The sequence below is a fragment of the Gouania willdenowi genome, chromosome 14, assembly GCF_900634775.1.
Source record: "Gouania willdenowi chromosome 14, fGouWil2.1, whole genome shotgun sequence".
In the NCBI taxonomy this organism is placed as follows: Eukaryota; Metazoa; Chordata; class Actinopteri; order Blenniiformes; family Gobiesocidae; genus Gouania; species Gouania willdenowi.
In genome coordinates, this window is record NC_041057.1 from 2,903,237 (window position 1) to 2,922,512 (window position 19,276).

At 36.8% G+C, this 19,276-nt stretch overlaps 1 protein-coding gene across 5 annotated transcripts; it reads right to left on the minus strand.

The window, feature by feature from the left end:
* Window positions 1-79: 79 nt before the first annotated feature.
* Window positions 80-18,524, minus strand: LOC114475565 (U2 snRNP-associated SURP motif-containing protein-like). 5 transcript variants are annotated; one of them, XM_028466492.1, is made up of 24 exons: window positions 18,360-18,524; window positions 16,521-16,605; window positions 16,291-16,402; window positions 14,553-14,656; window positions 14,388-14,455; window positions 14,203-14,261; window positions 14,011-14,075; window positions 12,846-13,011; window positions 11,816-12,015; window positions 11,493-11,536; window positions 10,765-10,869; window positions 9,972-10,038; window positions 9,722-9,891; window positions 8,002-8,164; window positions 7,656-7,735; window positions 7,495-7,582; window positions 6,109-6,243; window positions 4,490-4,676; window positions 4,334-4,408; window positions 4,184-4,250; window positions 2,401-2,557; window positions 2,217-2,327; window positions 388-557; window positions 80-305 (listed from the first exon to the last, which is right to left on the minus strand). In XM_028466492.1, exons 2-24 carry the CDS (start codon window positions 16,596-16,598, stop codon window positions 191-193), a joined length of 2,586 nt encoding a protein of 861 aa, XP_028322293.1. In that variant the 5' UTR covers window positions 16,599-16,605; window positions 18,360-18,524; the 3' UTR covers window positions 80-190. The 5 variants fall into 5 exon arrangements, with proteins under 5 accessions (XP_028322293.1, XP_028322292.1, XP_028322290.1 ...); XM_028466491.1 differs by having other exon boundaries at window positions 2,401-2,551; window positions 4,184-4,247; window positions 14,170-14,261; XM_028466489.1 differs by having other exon boundaries at window positions 4,184-4,247; window positions 14,170-14,261.
* Window positions 18,525-19,276: the final 752 nt, after the last annotated feature.

A 19,276-nucleotide genomic window follows, 5' to 3' on the forward strand; every position in this document is an offset into this window, starting at 1 on the left:
ATCACAAATAAATACTGTATTAAAAAAAAAAAAATGGTGGTGGGTTTTTTTTTAACATGAAAAATGACGACTCAGCAGCTTTGAACACATTCTGTGATTTATTTGCCGTTGAGCAATAAACGCAGACACATTATGGGATATCTTAAAAACAAATGCAACAAAAATATATATAATTACAGTCAGTGTCCAGTCAGTGTTTGCTTTTCTTCGCCTTCTTGTGCGAGTGATGAGGCGACCGTGAGCGTGATTTCTTCCTGACGGGAGACGGCGATCGGGAGCGTCGGGACCGTTTGGAAAGCTTCGACCTGTCGCAGTGAAATGAGGAGAGGAAACAATGGTTACGGATGATTGTTAGCATGTGGCTAATGCTAACGCTGTGCTACGTGCTTTGAAGGAGAGATGCTTCTAGATTTCTGTGAGCGATCGCCGTCGCTGTTCCTCCTCCTGTCTCCGTCTGAGTTCTTTTTGCTCTTCTCTTTGTTTCTCCTTTCATCCTTCGATCGATCTTTGGACTTTGATTTAGATCCGTCGAGCTTTTCTTCTTCTTTTTGAAACTCCTGTAACAACCAAAGACAGTTTTAACCTCTTAAGCCACAGCCACTTTTCTCTAAAAAGCACACGTTTTTCTAAGTTTCTACATGACCTACATGACTCATTTTTGTTCAGATTGAAGTAAGACCCTTAGTGGTTACAGATGATCTGAAGTTTTGGAAATATCTGATACTGAGTGACAATAAATCATGCTTTAAATACAGAAATCTGTAGTCCGCCCCCAAAAAACCTAGAGATTTACATCAAATATAAAGTCAATTATCATTATCGAAGGCTATAAAAGCAGAAATAATTGAACTAATGTATGGACATCAACTGCAGTAAGTTTGATGATGATAATAATAAACATTAGGCCAAAGATACACGTTTTTCTACAGAAGCCCATTTTGCCACAACTGTGCTAAAGCTTTCATAAGTTTGAAAACAGGTGTGTAACTGTAATATGTCTGTCAAATTGATTCCAATCATTGTTAGTCTCATGTTTGACCACTAGGTGTCGCACTTTGGTTTTAAATAAACAAATATCCGTTTTTAGTCAGGTTTCTGCTGTGCCATGTGTAATTCTATTTTTGGTTCCACTCTTTGGTGGCGTTACGCATGTGTCGAGTTCAGCAATGCTTTGACCGATCAGAATGATTGACACAGCGTTAGAAAGCTGAGAGCCTGTAGAAATGGGTGATATCAAACACTATGGGAGTGGCTTTAGCCCTGGCCAATCAGAGCTGGATAAAGGAGGGACCAGCCATTTTACACATGAGCACTAAGCGCTCATTGGACGGATTTCTTGACTGTGAAATGGCTGGATATGTGTAATGGCGGTGGTTTGGATTTATCAAAAATATGGAGTTTTATTCACACTGGAGCAACTTTTGATAAACAACAAAGATAAGACACAATTTGTCATCATTGTTGACTTTTTACGCTGTGTATTTTCTGATTTTATGGCGTTGTTTTGGTACGTAACATACCCGACCTGTAGCATAGGGCAGGATTTTAGATTTTATTAATTTCAACCAACACAGTACAGTAAAAAGATTGTAAAGTATTCCTCCTACAAAACCAATTTTGAATTTGGAAACTTCAGCTACAAAAAAAAAGACAAAAACAAGGCAGAAACATAATATAGGAATATTTATAATTAAAATAAAAAAAAAAACAACAACCAGGTAAGCACCCAAGAGCGTAAACCAGAAATTATAGCAGAATAATAAAATGTTATATTATATATAAATTAGCCTTTAAGAAGGTTCCAGTGAGATTCATTTTGTCTTCAGGAGATAAAAAATTTCCAGAAAACCTTTTTTTAAAAGAAATGAAGAACTTAACAGAATCAGAATCTGTTGTAGAAACAAACCTTATACTTTTTTGAAAAATGTAATTTAACAGTTTGATAAGCATCTACTTATTTTTTTAGTGAGTTATTATTTACTTGTTCTCGCAAGTTTTACATTTTTTTTAAATAAATTGTATTTTATACCATTTCTACTAAATTTGTAATTATTGATATCGTGTCACTTCCTGTCCCGCCCTCAACACATTCTACCATAAATGACCAAAGCAAAAGAGCTCATGAATAGTTTTTGTATCTAAATGAGTCGCTGACCAATGAGATTCTACGATTCATGGTGGCAGGAAACAAAGAAAAACAAAAGAACGTTCATCACCTTCTGCAGCAGTTTGTTCCTGTACTGCTCCACCTGCTGATGGAGGCTGGTTCCAGGCTTCCTCGGCCTTTTCCCAGACTCCAGCTCATCCTGGATCTTCATCACCTTCACCTGACAGACACACACACTACTTCATCAACCCTCCGTGCACGTAGTGGAGTCGTACGTGCACGATTCCGCTCACCTCCAGCTCTCGGAGTCGTTTCCGTTTGCTCTCCGTCAGCTGGAAGCTCCTCAGTGAGCTCTGGAACACGGCGCTGCTGTAGTTGGACGAGCTGCAGGAATCTGCACTGCTGTCGCTCTCTGAGCCCTCGTCTCCATCCTGGGAGTTCCCACTGTTGCTATGGAGACGGTATTTACTTGATTACTCAGCTGTTTCTACTCACAGAATCAGGGATGTCAAACTCATTTTAGCCAAGGGGGCAAATACGGAGCAGTTTTTATCCCAAGTGGGGGGGCGGAGTTTAGGAGGAAAAGTGAGAAATATCAACATTATTGTCCCCTAGAGGCAGACATGGTATCAGGTGGTCAAAAATAGTCCAAACGTGGCAAGAAAAGTGATTAAAATGATCCAAAAGAAGTCAAGAGTGGCCAAAAAATGAAAAAATAAAGAGGAACCAGGTGGTATGTAATGGCTAAAGCGTAACTTTAATGAGCAAAATGTGGCAAACAAGAGTGAAAAGGGCAAAAATGTGGAGCAAAAAGAGACAAAATGTAAGAAAAAAAGGAAACAAGTTGTAGTTTTTGGGCAAAAATTTGCTTATTTGGATGAAAAGTGGCCCAAAAAAATTTAAAAAAGGACAAAAATTGGATAAAAGTATCCAAAAAACCCTGCAAAAATTGATAAAAAATAGGAAAAACCGAATATTTATTGGCAAAAGGAGCTAAAGTCTGAAAAAAGTTTTGAAAAAAAGCAAAACTAAGACAAAGGAAATAGGTTAAAAAGGGTTAAAAAGTTTCCACCTTTTAAGGTTTTCTGGGAGAATATTAATTCAAATTAAGACACAAAGCCACATGTTGAGAATCAGTGATTTAATAACATCTTCTACATGGTCTGAGTCCACCTCTGTATACAAACAATAAATGACAGATCAGTCTCTGCAGGATCTTCTCTTATAAATCTCATTGATTTTGTGACCAATTTTTATTTCATTTGGTGTAAATTATGTTAATTTTTCAAAAATACTGATTTTTTTTATTAAAATATTTAACAGTTCTTTGAACTAATTCAGATAATTCATGTTTTTTTCTGTCATTTTAATTTCTCTTTAGCACCGAATTGGGTTTTATAAAGTAGTGTTTTTCAATGGGGGTGAGAGAGAGAGAGAGAGAGAGAAACTACTACATTTAAAAAAATATGTGGTTTTATAAAGTTTATTTTTAGTTAAAAATTATAATCATACTAAATATTACCAGCAACACACAAAACGACAACAAAAACACACAATGTGAGAAAATATACCAATTAATAAAAAGAAGAGAGAAAACAACAACAAAATACATAAAATGACACCAAAAAAATACACTAGATCACTACAAAATACACAAAAATAACAGAGAAACATACAAAACAACAACAAAAAACACACAGAGAATAATTTAAATAATACCAACAAAAACACAAAATAAGAAAAAAAACATACTGAACAAAAAGAAGAACAGACAAACAACAACAAAACACACACACAATGATAGAAAGGATCTTATTTATAAAAAGAACTGAAGGATGAGTCTTAGTCCCACATCAGGAGGAAGTGACAGGAAACTAAATACTGTTTTATGTGTTATCACTCATTCATTCCATCATTATGCTCTAGTTGTTTTTTCACAGAATTCTGAGTAAAATGTTAGTAGTTGGACATAAGGGGGTACGTTGGTTTAAAAGTTAAAGAAAGGAGGAACCACTGCTCTAAAGGGCCAGATTTGGCCCCCGGGCCTCGAGTTTGACACGTGACCTAAAGTCTTACCTGACATTCATGTCGTCTGCACTGTCAGCGTCTTTTCCTGCGTCCCACTTGGACTCACTTTTTGCTGCTTTAAATAAAAAATGTTAAAAAAAAAAAACGTTTGTAGGAGAAAAAATTGAGGAAAAATTCCTTCGGTGTTAATGGTTTTACCGTGAGAAACGTCTCCAGCATCATCCGTCCTCTCCCACTTAGACAAAGGCACTCTGGACAGGCTCTTGTCGTCTACTATAAAATAAGCAGAAGATAGCGTTCAATAGTTAGCGATAGCATCAAACTGATTCTGTTTCTACCAATGACTGAACCTACAGGGCATTCCATCGATGTCGTCCACGGCAGAGCCTAAAGGAACGCCGTCGATGTCGTCCACGGGAATCCCATCCAGAGGATCCCAGCCCAGTGGACACCCGTCAAGGTCATCCACCGATCCGTCCAACGGGAGCCCGTCGTAGGTCGCTCCGTCCAATGGAGCGCCGTCCAGATCGACAGACGCTTCCTGAAATAAAGGATTTGTTCCAACATTAAAGGAGCAGTTTTATCAAAAAAAATCACTTTCTAATGGTTTTGACAAAGTTCAAAAAGTTCTGTTTCCTCCCTTTTTATTCCACATTTTGTAAAAAGTCAGCTCCAAACGGAACAGTTGGATTTTTCTCGAGTTGTGATGGAAACTCCTCCTCCTGACAATCCTGGCTCCTCCTACCCTACAAGAGTGTAAGCTCCTCCCTCTCAAACTACCTCACAGGTAAAACGAACACTGTGGTTTAATATAGAATATATAATATACTTTATTGTCATATATGTAAAGCTACATACACTACTCTGCATTTAACCCCTCCCTGAGGAGCAGTAGCACCCAGGGAGCAGTTCCACTTTTAGTGGCCGTTATATTGACATGATCTGACGTGTAACTGAAACAGCTGACTGACTCCGCTGCTGCTGTGATAATAAACACACCATGACGCAGCGTTTGTTGGACTCACAATCACAATAGCCGCTTAAATATCCATGTGTTGTACTGTAATGTGCAGTTTTTTTTAGGCTGAAAACAATAACAAGAGTGTGTGAATAGCAAAAGAAAATCGCTGTGATGATAAAGCTGTTGTGTGGAGCCAGCGTCTACAGACACGCCCACTCAGCCTGTTTTTAGACGCGTCATTAAAGTAAATTTTCAGAGGCTAAAACTCCAGAAAACAGAAAATTAACCTCAAATACTTTGTTGTTGGGTTTCTTAGAACAAATGGAGATGTTTGTTTTGATCTTTGCTGTAAATACACTCAGAAAAGTTTGGTGCATTGCATTGTGGGATGTGTAGTCCTGTAGAAGTGTTTTTCCTTCATTCTTACTGTGATTTCTTGTGTATCTTCTCCACACGAGGAGGACAACAATTGGTTGGACTCCATTTTTGTTCTAGTTTGTTCCCAATATTCCCAGTAATATCTCCTCACTCCACAAAACATTTAACCCTTAGGGGGCGGACCTCTGGTGGCCGCCCAACCCCTCCCCTCTCTGCGCATCGATCTGCATAAACGTCTGTAAAATAGAAACTGGAGCAACTAGAATGCTCATTGTTTTTGCTACATAACGTACGTGTGTGTGTGTGTGAGATATTGGTTCAAATTCATAATTCACAGGCAGCTTTGTGCCTCCAATGTGTTATGTGTAAAATGTATAAATTATACATTTGAAACAAAATCACTGTTGATCAATATTTGGGAAGTCACTTTGACAGAGAAAAATCACAGTAAGAATGAAGGAAAAACCCTTTTATGGATCCATCTATGAGACTCCACATCCCACAATTCAATGCAGGAAACTTTTCTGACACTTTCAAGCAACAATGTCAACCTTTTTCACCTTTTTCTCTCATTCATTGATCTACGAGGCCTAGAATATGAATTTATCTGATTAAACTGGATCTTTAAGCTCACCTTCACCTTCAGCGTCTCAGTGAATTCTTCTCCTGCTTTGGTGAAACCCAGGAAGATGTTTTGCAGGTGGATTAAATACGGCTCTGGATAAATGGCCCAGTCCTCCCACGCTCGGAAACAACACATGACTTTTTGCTGTGGACACATCAGAAAAGATCAAAAATGAATTATTATCTGTGGTGAAAGACCAAGAGAAACACGCTAACTCAGTGTTTCTAAAATGGGGGTACGTGTACCCTTAGGGGTACACAATGGTACTACAGGGGGTAATAGAGAGAGAGAGAGTGGTTCCACCCCAGGCATGATGACCAGAAATTATTAAAAAATATATATATAAATAAATCTATTCAGGAGACACTAAATCAGTGTTTTTCAACATTGGGGGCAGGACCTTATGTGGGGTCGCCTGAAGTTTCTGGAAACATTTTTTTTTCTTAAATATTTTATTTTATTTTTTTTAATTAAAACAATCTTAAACAACTGTATTTCTATACTTTAACATTGTGAAATATAAATCTAGTTGAACTAAAATGCAGTTAAAAAAAAAAAAAAAAAAATATATATATATATATCTGAGCTCAAACATGGTCAAAGACTAGTTCTAGAAAAAAAATGTCTTAATATGAACATGGGATCACGATCCAAAATAAGGTTTTCTTTCCACTTATTTACAAAATGAGATTCTTTAAAACAGACACAGGCAACTGACGGCCCAGGGGCCACATACGGCCCTTGGTCTAATTTTATGCGACCCCCAAAGTAAACATACCGTACAAAAGCAAAAACACATTAAAAACATACAAAGAATTACAACATTGCAGGAAAATACTGTGAAAAATATAGAAAATACTCAAAAAACACACACACAAAAAAAAAAAAAGGACAGTAATACACAAAAATACGTCAAATAACAAAACACACAAAATGATTAAATATACAAAATTACAAAAAAATAAAAACAAAAACGACTCTGCAAACCCACAGTACTAACAAGCAAGCAAAACAACAGAAATACACAAACATTACTCCAAAACAATTAAATATGACAACACAAATACACAATATGACTCATAAAAACATGGATAAAAACAAAAGGATTAAAGAAATGCACAAAAAGCACAGAAAATAACTGTAAAAACTCTTTGTTTCCTGTGTTAATGGTCATTATAACAATGAATATCAAAACAGATATTCAAACAAATATCAAACAAACACATTTTTGTGGCCCCCGCTGTGTGGAAGTTACCCAGCTCTACTTTAAAATGTGTTATCACTGGTTCATTCCACCATTATGATCTATAGTTGTAGTCGGACATAAGGAGGGGACTTGGATTCAGAAATAAGAGAAAGAGGGACTTGAGCCTAAAATGTTAGAAAAACACTGACCTTGAACTGCTCTGCCTGCAGCCTGGCCTGGATGTTCTTATGAGTTGCTTTGAGCTCTCCAAAGATCTGAGTCAGCTTCGTTTCAAAGCTGCAAAGATGGAATGAGACCGTGAGAAGAAATGAAATCATTGGAGTAAGGGTGGAAGAAAAAACTTTCTTACTATTTGCGATAATACGAAGCACCGGCGACTTTGGCACATGAGTTGTGGAGGACGTCCGACACCAGGTAGAGACGTGCGATCTGTGGCGAAGAGAACAATCACAGATCTGTGATGTGATGAAGGTCAAACCTGAAGTCACTGGCCCTCATTTATCAACGTTGCTCCATAAATCTACTCAGATTATCGTACACGAGCTCAGATCTGATCGTAGCGAACGCTCACGTCACAGTTAATAAATACTGAGGCTTGCGTGAATTTGGTCAAACGCCCGTGGAACGCTCAGATCTGAACGTACGAACGCTTGACGAATGAGGACCACGTGGTGTAAAAGAAGAAGCAGACTGACCTTCTTCTGTAGGGACGTGTGGGGCACAGAGAAGGAGTCGGTGATGTGTCCGACCACCTCCTCAGCCGCGTCCGCTCGGTCCAGACAGAACACCATGACATCAGCGATGGCGTCCCTGCTCGGCGTCAGATCTTTCAGCATGTTCTCCAGCCTCTGCTTGTGTCTGAGGGGAGTTTTTAACGTCAATCCCACTTCATTGAAACTAAAGTCCACCTTTAAAAGGAAATGTAGGGCCTCTGATTTCACGTTTCAGGGTTTACACTTCTCCGTTTCATTGTCTTTCCATGTTTATATGACTTTACTATGAAACTTCCAGAAATCGTATCAAACATGCTAAAAAAAAAAGGGTTAGTCAAGTCAGATACTGTTATTAATTTCAGATTTATACAGTACATTTACAGAAGCCTGGAGGGGCTCCACTGAAATCACATGAGATAACTTAGCAAGAATTTTCTGTTTCCAACTCAATAAACCCTCATCCTCCTGTTTAACAGGAAGAATCCTATGGAAACGTATGATATATACACAACAACGCCTTTATTTTACATTCTGTTTGATTGACATGATTTCCAAAATCAGGAGTGTTACACTCTAATCATGTGAGATTACTTTGCGAGAGCGAAGTTAGCCACACTGCTATGCTAACCCTCAGCTACTCGTTTAACAGGAAAAATCCCATAGAAATGTGTGATATGATCCCAAAAACATGTAAGTGAGGATTTAGTGCATGTAAAAGCCATTTCCAAATACATTTTCAGTGAAATGCTGCCAACCAGCAGCAAATCACCCTCAAGTTTTGCACGAAATCTCGCGCAGCCGTGTGATTACGTAGCACAAGATGAATGAGATTATGAGCAAAATTTGACGTTTTTTGTTTGTTTGCTACACTTACAACTACTCTTATTAATTTTGAAGTGTAAATGCTTCAGATGATTTACAAAATCAGGATCGTTGCGCTGTAATCACGCAAGATTACGTCGCAAAAGCAACATTAGCTACACTGCTAGCCCTCAGCCACTCAATAATTCAAGAAAGTTCATTTTGTTTTCTTTTATAATAGCATGTTAAGGTTTCATTTATTCAAACAACTTTTTTTCCAACTATGACTATTTTTCGACTGTCAAGTGCCAGTCTTCCTCAGAGGTGTCTGCTGATCAGTTTGACAGTTTTACCCACGACTTCTGCGTGATAAGTACTTTTTTTAAAATTCATTTTGAAAAATGTTAAGGTTTTATTTATTCAGACGACTTTTTTTCAGGTAGTATACCCAGAGAAATGATGATATGATGAGAATCACACTCATGTGTAGCCGTGTGATTGTAGATGCTTCTGCTGTGATGTGTCACCAGGTAAACTGATCATTAGTTCAGCTAATACACCATTAGCTAAACCTGTCCTTGTACCAGAGCCTTTTATCATCCGAAGTCATAATAATTTGAAGCAACATATTAAAAACACACTTCAGATCAATGTCGTTTTTCAGTCACAAGATAACACGATCACTACTTGATTCATAACATGTAGCAAGCGATTTTGAACGAGGTTATGTGTGGAATTTGACACATTTGTCACACTTTCTAGACATTCAAAAACCTGGTGAAACATAGCATGTAAATGCATCACGAGGAGAATAAAATAAATAAAATCTGTTTTTCACGTCCGTTTGCTGCGATCACGGATATTCGGAGGCCCTAGAAGTGCATTCATCAGACAGACTTACTCCGCTCTGAGCTGTCCTTTCTTCACCTCCTCCTCAAAGGAAACCACGTCCTCCAGCTCCGCTTTCTCTTCACTGCAACTCACATAGTTGTTCAGACTGGGGGGTCTCCACATGGAGCCGCCTCGGAACAAACGGAAATCTGTGGTCCTCCACTCGGTCAGAGAATCTCCCTGTTGGACGATTGATTACATTTACGTGCGTTTTACAAACAAAAAGTTGAATTTTTTAGGAAGACGCAGAGGAGACGAACCTGCAGGATGGAGAAGAGTTTCCAGCGATAGTACACGTGATCCTGGGTTTTGTTGTCAAACAGAAACCTGTGACATCATGGAGCAGCACAAACATGAGCTAATCCTGTCGCGCAGGGGTGTCAAACTCATTTTGATTCAGGGGCCAAATATGGAACGGTTTGATTTCAAGAGGGCCGCAGATTTTATGCAGGAAAATCAGTAAATTCAATATTATTATGCCCTAGTTTGCACTTATAGAGAGATAGACAGATAATTATCTATAAATTATTACAAACTCACTGCAAGAACTATTACTAATTCTGTCAGCACATTATCACTGTTTTAAATGTGTGTTTTAATGCTGTGTAATTGTGTGTTTTTATGCTTTTATTTTTAAAGCCTATCAGTCGAGCCTTGTGTAAAAAATATGTATAAATGACAAACTATATACATAAAATACTAAATATGTAAGAAACCCACAGATATCAGTCCTAACAGGATCTTCGCTTTGAATTTCCTAGATTTTTTGACCAATTTCTATTGAATAAAGAGAAATACTATGTCACAACTTGAGTAAAATTGTAAGAATTTAGTTTTTTTCAACTGTTTAACACTAAAAAAAAAAAGCTGCAATCATGCGATATAAGCTCCTGTCCCTGCAAATATTGTTGAGTTTCATTCAAACAATGATTCATGTTTTCTCTGTCATTTATATTTTCTCCTGTGGGCCAAATTGGATGCTCCAAAGGGCCAAATTTTGCCCCCGGGACATGAGTTTGACACAAGCTGTAGCGGCGTCTGCTGTGGATCTACCTGTAGTCAGGGTTGTTCTTCTCTTTGTTCATGATCATAGCTTCAAACATGGGACCTTCACGCACCACAAACTCTATCATCCTGTGAATGAGGAAGAGGAGATTCCTGCAGGGAAAAAGAGTTCATCATCATCATCATCATCACTTGAATCACTTGACTAGATATCACAGTAAAAATGAAGTAAAAACACTTCTTAAAGAAACTTTTCCTCTTCTGCACCATATTTGCATATTTTAATTGTCAATTTGTATATTTCTCTCTCGTTTCATATATTTTTTCTCTCATTTGGTGTGCTTTTGTTGTTCTGGAGCAGGTTTTGTGTGTTTATGGAGTCATTTTGTGTATTTTTCTGTCATTTTTGCATACTTTTATGGTCGATATTTATATTTCTCTGTCATTTTTGCAAATCTTTATTGTCGATTAGTATATCTTTCTGTCATTTTGTGTTTTTTTTCTTTCATTTTGTGAGTCTTAGTTGTTTTAGAGTAGTCTTTCTGTGTGTTTATGGAGTCATATTGTGTATTTTTGCTTTTGTTTTGTTTATTTTTCCATCATTTTGGGCATTTTTGTGTATATTTTTCACATTTTGTGTAGTTTTGTAGTCGTGCTTTTATTGAGTAATTTGATGCATTTTTGTTATCAAATTGGGTTTGTTTAGGTGTGTGTGTGTGTGTGTGTGTGTGTGTGTGTGTGTGTGTGTGTGTGTGTGTGTGTGTGTGTGTGTGTACCTTTGAGATGGAATAACCACTTTGACAACGGCTTCGGACAGAGTCTGGTTGTGAAGTCGCATCAAGTGAAAATAAATGACAAAGTGAGAACATGCACGGATGAAACGTGCACGATACAAAAAGTTTAGAGGACAGCAGCATTCAATGCACGAGTGAATAAAACATATTTAAATGGACTTGTTTTTGTCTTTAACGCTACATTAAAAATTAAAGATTGGATAAAAACACTGATTAAAAAGTCAAATGCATTTGTAACATTTGATAAATTGTGTATTTTTCAGCTGTTATTGTAACACTCTCAGGTACTGTGATGTTTTTTTTACCTTGTCCAGCTTGGATTTGGACATTCCTAACGGTTTGGTGAAGTCGTTGCGGAAGCGGTCTCTGGGCTGGGCGTTAAACGGGAGCCCGGACGGCGGTGGGGGGGCGATCCGCAACCCCACAGGTGTGTAGAGGGGCTGAGGAGGAATGCGGGCAGGTTTGCCCCAACCGAGCTTCATTTCAAAACCCATTATAACTTTACCTGCAAGATCAGAGGTTGGATTAACAAGGAACAACATGGCAAACAAGCAGAACATTCCTGGTAAATTTCCAAAGGAATTTAAGCTCTAGAATTTCAGGAATATTAAAAAAAATATAAACTTATTTATTGTTTACTATTAACCAGAAATTAGGATTCATTTCAAATAACTGATACACATTATTTAACATCCCTGTTAAGGACAAACCGTGAATTTCGTTTTTCCCTGTTACATGGAAAATTGTTTTGACAGCGTATTAGGGCCACATGAAAATAAAAATAAAAAAAATAAAAATAAAAAATAAAATAAAAGTTAAATCAGTCGGGTTCTTTCGTCATAACAAACGCAAACGTCTGCATAAGTCCTTAAATTGATGACAGTGGTGATGATGCTCCAGAAGACTCAGTATTTCACCAAATGTGAAACCTAAAGACAAACATAATCTCACTAAATGCTCCACATTCTCCATAATGCACGAGTGACCGAAACACACACAACATCCTGTTCGTATTTCAATTTTACTGTCATAAAATTACGACTAATCTCAAAATATTATGGCTTTAATTTAATAAAATTATGATTTCATTAAGATGCCACTTTATTCTCATAAAAATTTCAACTTTATTCACAAAATATACACCGTTGTACCTTGTTGAAATGTTGTGTATTTTTATAAATGGTATTACTTTGAATGGATGCTAATATTAATGTTTGGAAATGCCAATAAATAATTCCCATGCAATGTTTATGTTTTTGAAAATTCTAAAGTTTAAGTTCCCGTGGAAAACCCTAATGAGGAATGCATGTTTTGGAGAGTCTGAGTCCACTCTACCGTCGAGTGCAGCCAACGCGCGCTCTGCGTCTTTCCGCGTCATGAAGGCCACGAAGGCTCTGTTGGAGACCCTGCCTCGCTCCTCCTCTGTTCGGGGCCACATGATCTTCACGCTGGCCAGGGGCCCGTATCTACAGAACTTCTTGCAGAGCATCTCTTCGTTCATCTGAAAAACAAGCGTCAGAGCGGTTAAGAACAGTGTCGGAAATTAGCAAGGGCCACGGGACATTTGGCCCTCAATTCAGCCAAGAATGTCCCCAAAAAAACTTATTCCACAGGTCAAAATTCCCCCCCAAAATTTTTGTCAACAACTTATTATTTTGTGCTCTGCTAAAGGTAGCAGTTTGCATTTTGTTTTATGTTATATTCAAAGTTTAAGAACTAAATAAACCCATAGTTTCCCTACATCTGTCTTTTTTCTGTAAAAAGCTACCGTACTACTTACAAACTTCTCTCTGAAAAAAAAGGGTGTGTTTTTCATTTATTTACATGTGCTTTTTAATCAATAAAAATATCCAAACTGTAATGACCGTATTTTCCAGGCTATTGAACGCACCGCTGTATTGGCCGCATTCCAATAATTGAGCAGTTTTCCCCTGAAAAATCCACGTAAAGGCTCCGTGACATAGGCCACACCCTATTGGCTGATGAGGGTGCTCTTTAAACGATTTGGCCAATCAGAACGGGCAGGTAGGAGGGCTGCTCATGTTAACGGAGGTTTCTGTGTATTTTGATCAGTTTCAACAGACGAGTTTCCATCTCCATTTGAAGTCTCCTCCTCACTGCTCCACGTCTGCATATCAGTCCATTTACAGCTTTTTATGGTCATGTCTGTATTCTGACTCAAACGTAACGTGGTTATTTTGCAACTTTATGCTGTTTATTTCTATCATAAACTGTCTCTCTCTCTCTCTGTGTGTCAGCTGCCAGCCTCTGTCCTGTGCCTGATCGCTACTGATAAACCTAACGCAGTGATTTTGACAACTTTATACCATTTATTATTAACTACTATTCAAAACTGGCAGAGATATCTTACATTTTAAACCTTATTGTACTGTTAATTTATGCTTTTACCACCGTAAATACATATGATGCAGCACCACTTCCCTCTCCACAAACATAAAATGTATTACCGGTATTTGATTTTTATTTAAACTTTATATACCTTGGGACTGATGCAGTTGATGTAAAGGTTGGTGCTGGTTGGGAATGCAGGATCATCGTAGAAAACTAAAGATTGAAAAAAGATGGAAAACAGAACTCTTGTAAACTCACACCAGGAGTCGTCGATTAAAAACACTGCAGCAGGAAGTTAAAGACCTACGTGATCTTCCTGTTAGTGATAGATCCAGCTCACCAGCTGATCCAGGATCTGTTTTCTTCCTTTTATATCTCTCCTCACGTTCCTCTTGTATTCTACATTTACACACACACACACACACACACACACACACACACACACACACACACACGTTAAAACACACTCACATGTGCCTCAAACAGTCAGCAACAGACCCTTAAATCACACAAGCACCGACTTACAGTTTAAGTTCTTCCTTGAACAGCTCAAGATTACTCTTCTTCTTTCCTTCTGGCTTTCTTTTGAACGTCTGTAAATTAAATAATAAAAATAAAAAATAAAAACTCTTGCTTGCTTGAAGTAAAGCTGAGGATCACAGAGTAACCATAGCCTGAGAGAGAACTCACAGACTTTCTGCAGTCAGCTGATGGAGAGCCATGCTGGGGCTCCGGGGCGTACTTTGTACTGGGTCGGTAGAGTTTACTCTTCTTGATTTCAGCATCTTCCTCCTCTGCATGAAAAAAGATTAAAAATAAACACAAAAGCTCCTGTTAAACATTAAGTTATCTGGACAGATAACGTTGAATCAGAGAAACAGACTTCACTATTGATTAAGCATCAGAATGAACTACAGATGATACTTTTTTAGAAAACTGTGAAAGTTGTTGAGTTAAGCTTGTTGTGGTTGAATCTGTGCTTTTATTAACTTCCTTATTGGGCTTTGAGCAAAAAATAAACAATAACAATAGTGAAGAAAAGCCACCAAAACTTCCTGTTGCTAAAAACTAGAAACAAATTCAAACAAAAGTCACTCTACTCAGAATTCACACACTTTTTTCCAGCGTTTCCATCACAAGTTTTTATTGCGCTATTGAATTTTGCGCATTTCCAAGGATAATGGAAACGTAGCGTTTAGTCCGTGTCATGTTTATTTCCGTTAAACTTTGCTAGAAATACCGTTTTTTTTTTTTAACAATTTGACATATTTGTCCATTTTCTGCGCTTGTCAAACATTCAATCACCTGTTTTCTGAGTGAATAATATGGTGTAAAAATTTGATATTGTCCAAAAATATACGTCAGCTATTTCTGCGTCATTATTAGGAATGTAACGATTAATAGCAAGGCAGTTAAAAATCGATTCATAGGTATCACGGTTCACATCGATACTCTGAAAATTGAATCGCAGTACTTTTTTTAAACAGCAGAGAACGCTATATATTTATTCTTCTCTTGTCGAGAAGCGTAGGCGGCGGGCGGAATCTGCTACTACTTTCTTTCTGGCCGCCTTCTACTCTTAAACATGTTCATAAATGATTCCTTACCCCTTTAGCACCGAAAGAATATCTGCAATATTACGTGAATATCTGTAAAAGTCACATTTTTCTATTAGCTCTGTGTGCTAGCATAGCATCTCTTCTTCACCGCAAGAATATCTGCATGCTAACCAACCACTGGGTTACCAGCGCCCTCTGCTGGTCCAAACAATTTTTTTTTTTTAAGTCCAATTGTTAAGGCACAAAATACATTTTCAGTTGCACTTTTAAAAAAGAAAAAGAATTATTACGCAGTTTTGCATTGTTTACTATAGAACGAGAATTTAAATCAATAGGCTTCTTCTTCATTTCTATTAGTCCTTTATTTATTTAATTCAAGATTTATTTCTAGTTAAATTGCATTGTTTTGAATAGTTTATCAAGGGGTTCTTTTGACAATGAAAAAAAGTACAGTATTTTCTAGTTTTTTCCCCAAAAAAATAAAGGAATATTTAATATTATATCATCATTTGTCTACAGTCCCATTTTGTAAAATAAATCGTGAGAGAATCGTATCGTGAACCCAGTATAGTGAATCGAATTGTATCGAGAGTTGAGTGAATCGTTAGATCCCTATTATTATTGTCTGATTTTTTTAATGTATTTTTTTTTTAATAGTTCTCATTGCTTTTCTGTTTCAGAACGTGAATTCCACATTTTCCGTCCTCGTGGAAAATCCAAGGCCCTACTTAAGCAGAAAAAACATTGTCTGTTGGTCAGGGAAGAAAAACTTAGCCAATGTACCGAGTAAAAAGCATTAGTTAAATATATAAAGAATACCTTTAACAGAGAAAACGCCAAAAGCCTTGTGAAATAACGCTGCTGCTCACCTTTCGTTGCGTTGACGATGCCCCCACGAACAAAGGTTTTCACCCCCCGTTTCTCGCTGCTCTCAAACGCTGCCAGAAACTCTTCAAAAACCTCCGCCGCTTTCTCGTCCTCCTTGAAACCACAAACATTTTCACGTCTTCTCATTGTTGTCCATCACAATAAAGTCAAAACTTAAACAGTGAAATGCCTACACGAGCATTAAAGAAAAAAAAAATGATGCAATCCATACCTTTTTCTTCACTTCCTTTTGTGCTTTCTTCGGGAGTGTTTTAATAGAAGTGGCTGCTTTCCCTTTTCTATCTGCCATGCTCACACTGCACAAAGACAAACACATCTGCTGAATAATAAACCAAAGAAAACTCAGCCTAATAGAAGATTATAGCAGCATAAAGGCAGATCATAGCCACATGAGAAGAACGAGTTTTAAAAAAAACTATTTCTAAAGTCTTTTTTAATTAGTTAGATTAAGGAATAATTTAGCCTACAATTCCTTTTTTGAAACTCGTAGGTTTTTTTTAAATTTTTTTTTTACTTTTTACTTATAAAGCCTTTCCACCACTTTTTCCAGCTAATGTCACATATGTATGTTGACCCATTATTGTCACTTTTAACCTCTTTTTACCATATTTCATGCTTATTTTTGCCAAATTAACCACATTCACGATCTGTGCAGTGATGCCCATTATTTGCCATTTTAAACTAATTGTTCCAATATTGACATCTTGAACCTTTTTTTTTTTTTAAAACACCTTTTCTGTCTGTTTTTGGCCACACGCAGTTGCAACTTTTAACCAATTTCTGTGGTTTTTAAAATCCTATTTCACCACCATTTCTGGTCACTTTTAACCCATTTTATTTCAGATTAAAACAAGGATTTAAATCTTTAAGATGACTATATACTAGAGCTGGGCAATATATCGAAATTCAAGATATATAGAGTTTTCTATCGACATACATATATATAAATATTTTCTAACTTATTTTGTATTAAAATACTTGTTTGAAGAGTCGCTGCTCTCACTACTTCACAAAAAGCATCAAAAAGCACAGATTAGATGGATTACTGAGGGTGTCCCAACCCAGACCTTCCCCTAAAACAGAACTCACTCACACATGCTGTCCGTTAAAGGAGAAAAAGACTAGAGAGGCACATATTGTGCAGATGTTTGCTCGTAAATGTACCTGTGTGGCCTTTGAATTCAACCCTAAATTGTCTTTTTGGTAAGACTTTACTTGAAATGAAATTATCGAGATTTACATCGTATATTGCTATTTTCAGAAAAAAATATCAAGATACTACGGCCCAATTAATACTAAACTTCCTGGATAACAGTGGATATTATTCAGATGAATAAATAAATGTGGTTCTCACAGATTCATAGAACAATGAACCATCATTTTACTGACTCTGGAACCTTTAGTTTGGGGGTTGAGAACCAGTGCTTTAATGGACATGGTTAGTGATATTTTAGCAGGATAAAATTACATTCCTAGTTTGGGGGTCACACATCAGAGGTACCCATTAGATGATCAAACCCTGACATATTTATTTGTATTTATTTACCTGCTAGAATAATAATAAGAAGCCCCACATTCATACATGATACATGCTGAGGTCAGGAGGAGGGACAGCTCTGCTTCACCCAAAATAACACTTACAGCTAATAAAAAATGCACTTCTCTGCCTTTTAGTTACAAATCTCACACATTTAGCACCTCGTTAGCTTCTAGACACAGGTTGTTTCTGTCCATATGCAGCACAAAGTGAGTTTAAAAGGCCTGGAAATGCAAAGCATAACGATGGTTAGCATTAGCTCTTAGCTTAGCATCCCCCCATTAGATGCTTATTCATGGCCTTTTCGTGAGCAATACCCTCGACAGCTGCTTTAAACCCAACTGAAAACCACTGTTCATTAGTTTCTTAACATGATAGGTTGGTATTTTTGCATCAGTGCTAATTGTTAGCACGACACAGCACGGTTACTGAGGCACAGTGCACCCACACAGCTAGCTAGGTAGCTAACATAACAGCCCAGTATACCCAGTATACCCAGTGTACCCACCGTACCTCTGTGCCTACAGCTTCCTCATAGTGTTAGGGGCGGACAGCTGTGGACTCCTGTGCCTGACACGGTGCATGAAAAGCGGCTGCAGCTCCTCAGTGTGAACGGACGCTGCTCGGTGTGTGCGTCAGTATCAACACACCGTGTGTGTGTGTGTGTGTGTGTGTGTGTGTGTGTGTGTGCGTGTGCGTGTGTGTGTGCGTGTGTGTGCTACTAGGTGATAATGCTAACATCAGAGACTAATGTAATTAATGATATTAATAAAGAGACATCTGTGACCTCATGGGGTTTTGATCTTTGGAGCATGGGTCTGATTTATTTATTTATTATTATTATTATTATTATTATTATTATTATTATTATTATTATTATTATTATTATTATTGTTAATTATTTTTGGTTCAAGTTTTGATCTTGCATCATAGGTTTGATTATTTATCTATATATTTTTTTATTATTTTATTTTATTTCATTTATTTTTATTCATTTATTTTGATTCATTTTATTTTATTTTATCTTATTTATTTCATTTCATTTATTTTTATTCATTTTATTTTATCTTATTTAATTTAATTTATATTATTTTATTTTATTTTTATTCATTTTTATCTTATTGTATTTTGATTCATTTCATTTATTTTTATTTATTATTATTGTTAATTATTTTTGGTTCGAGTTTTGATCATGAATCATAGGTTTGATTATTTATCTATTTGTTTCATTATATTTCATTTATTTTATTTATTCATTTTGTTTTATCATATTTTATTTCATTTCATTAATTTATTTTTATTTATGTATTTATTGTTATTTCTTTTTGGTTCACGTTTTGATCATGGATCATAGGTCTGATGATTTATTGTATTTTAATTTATTTGTTTGTTTGTTTGTTTTTTCAGTTGAAGTTTTGATCTTAGACCAT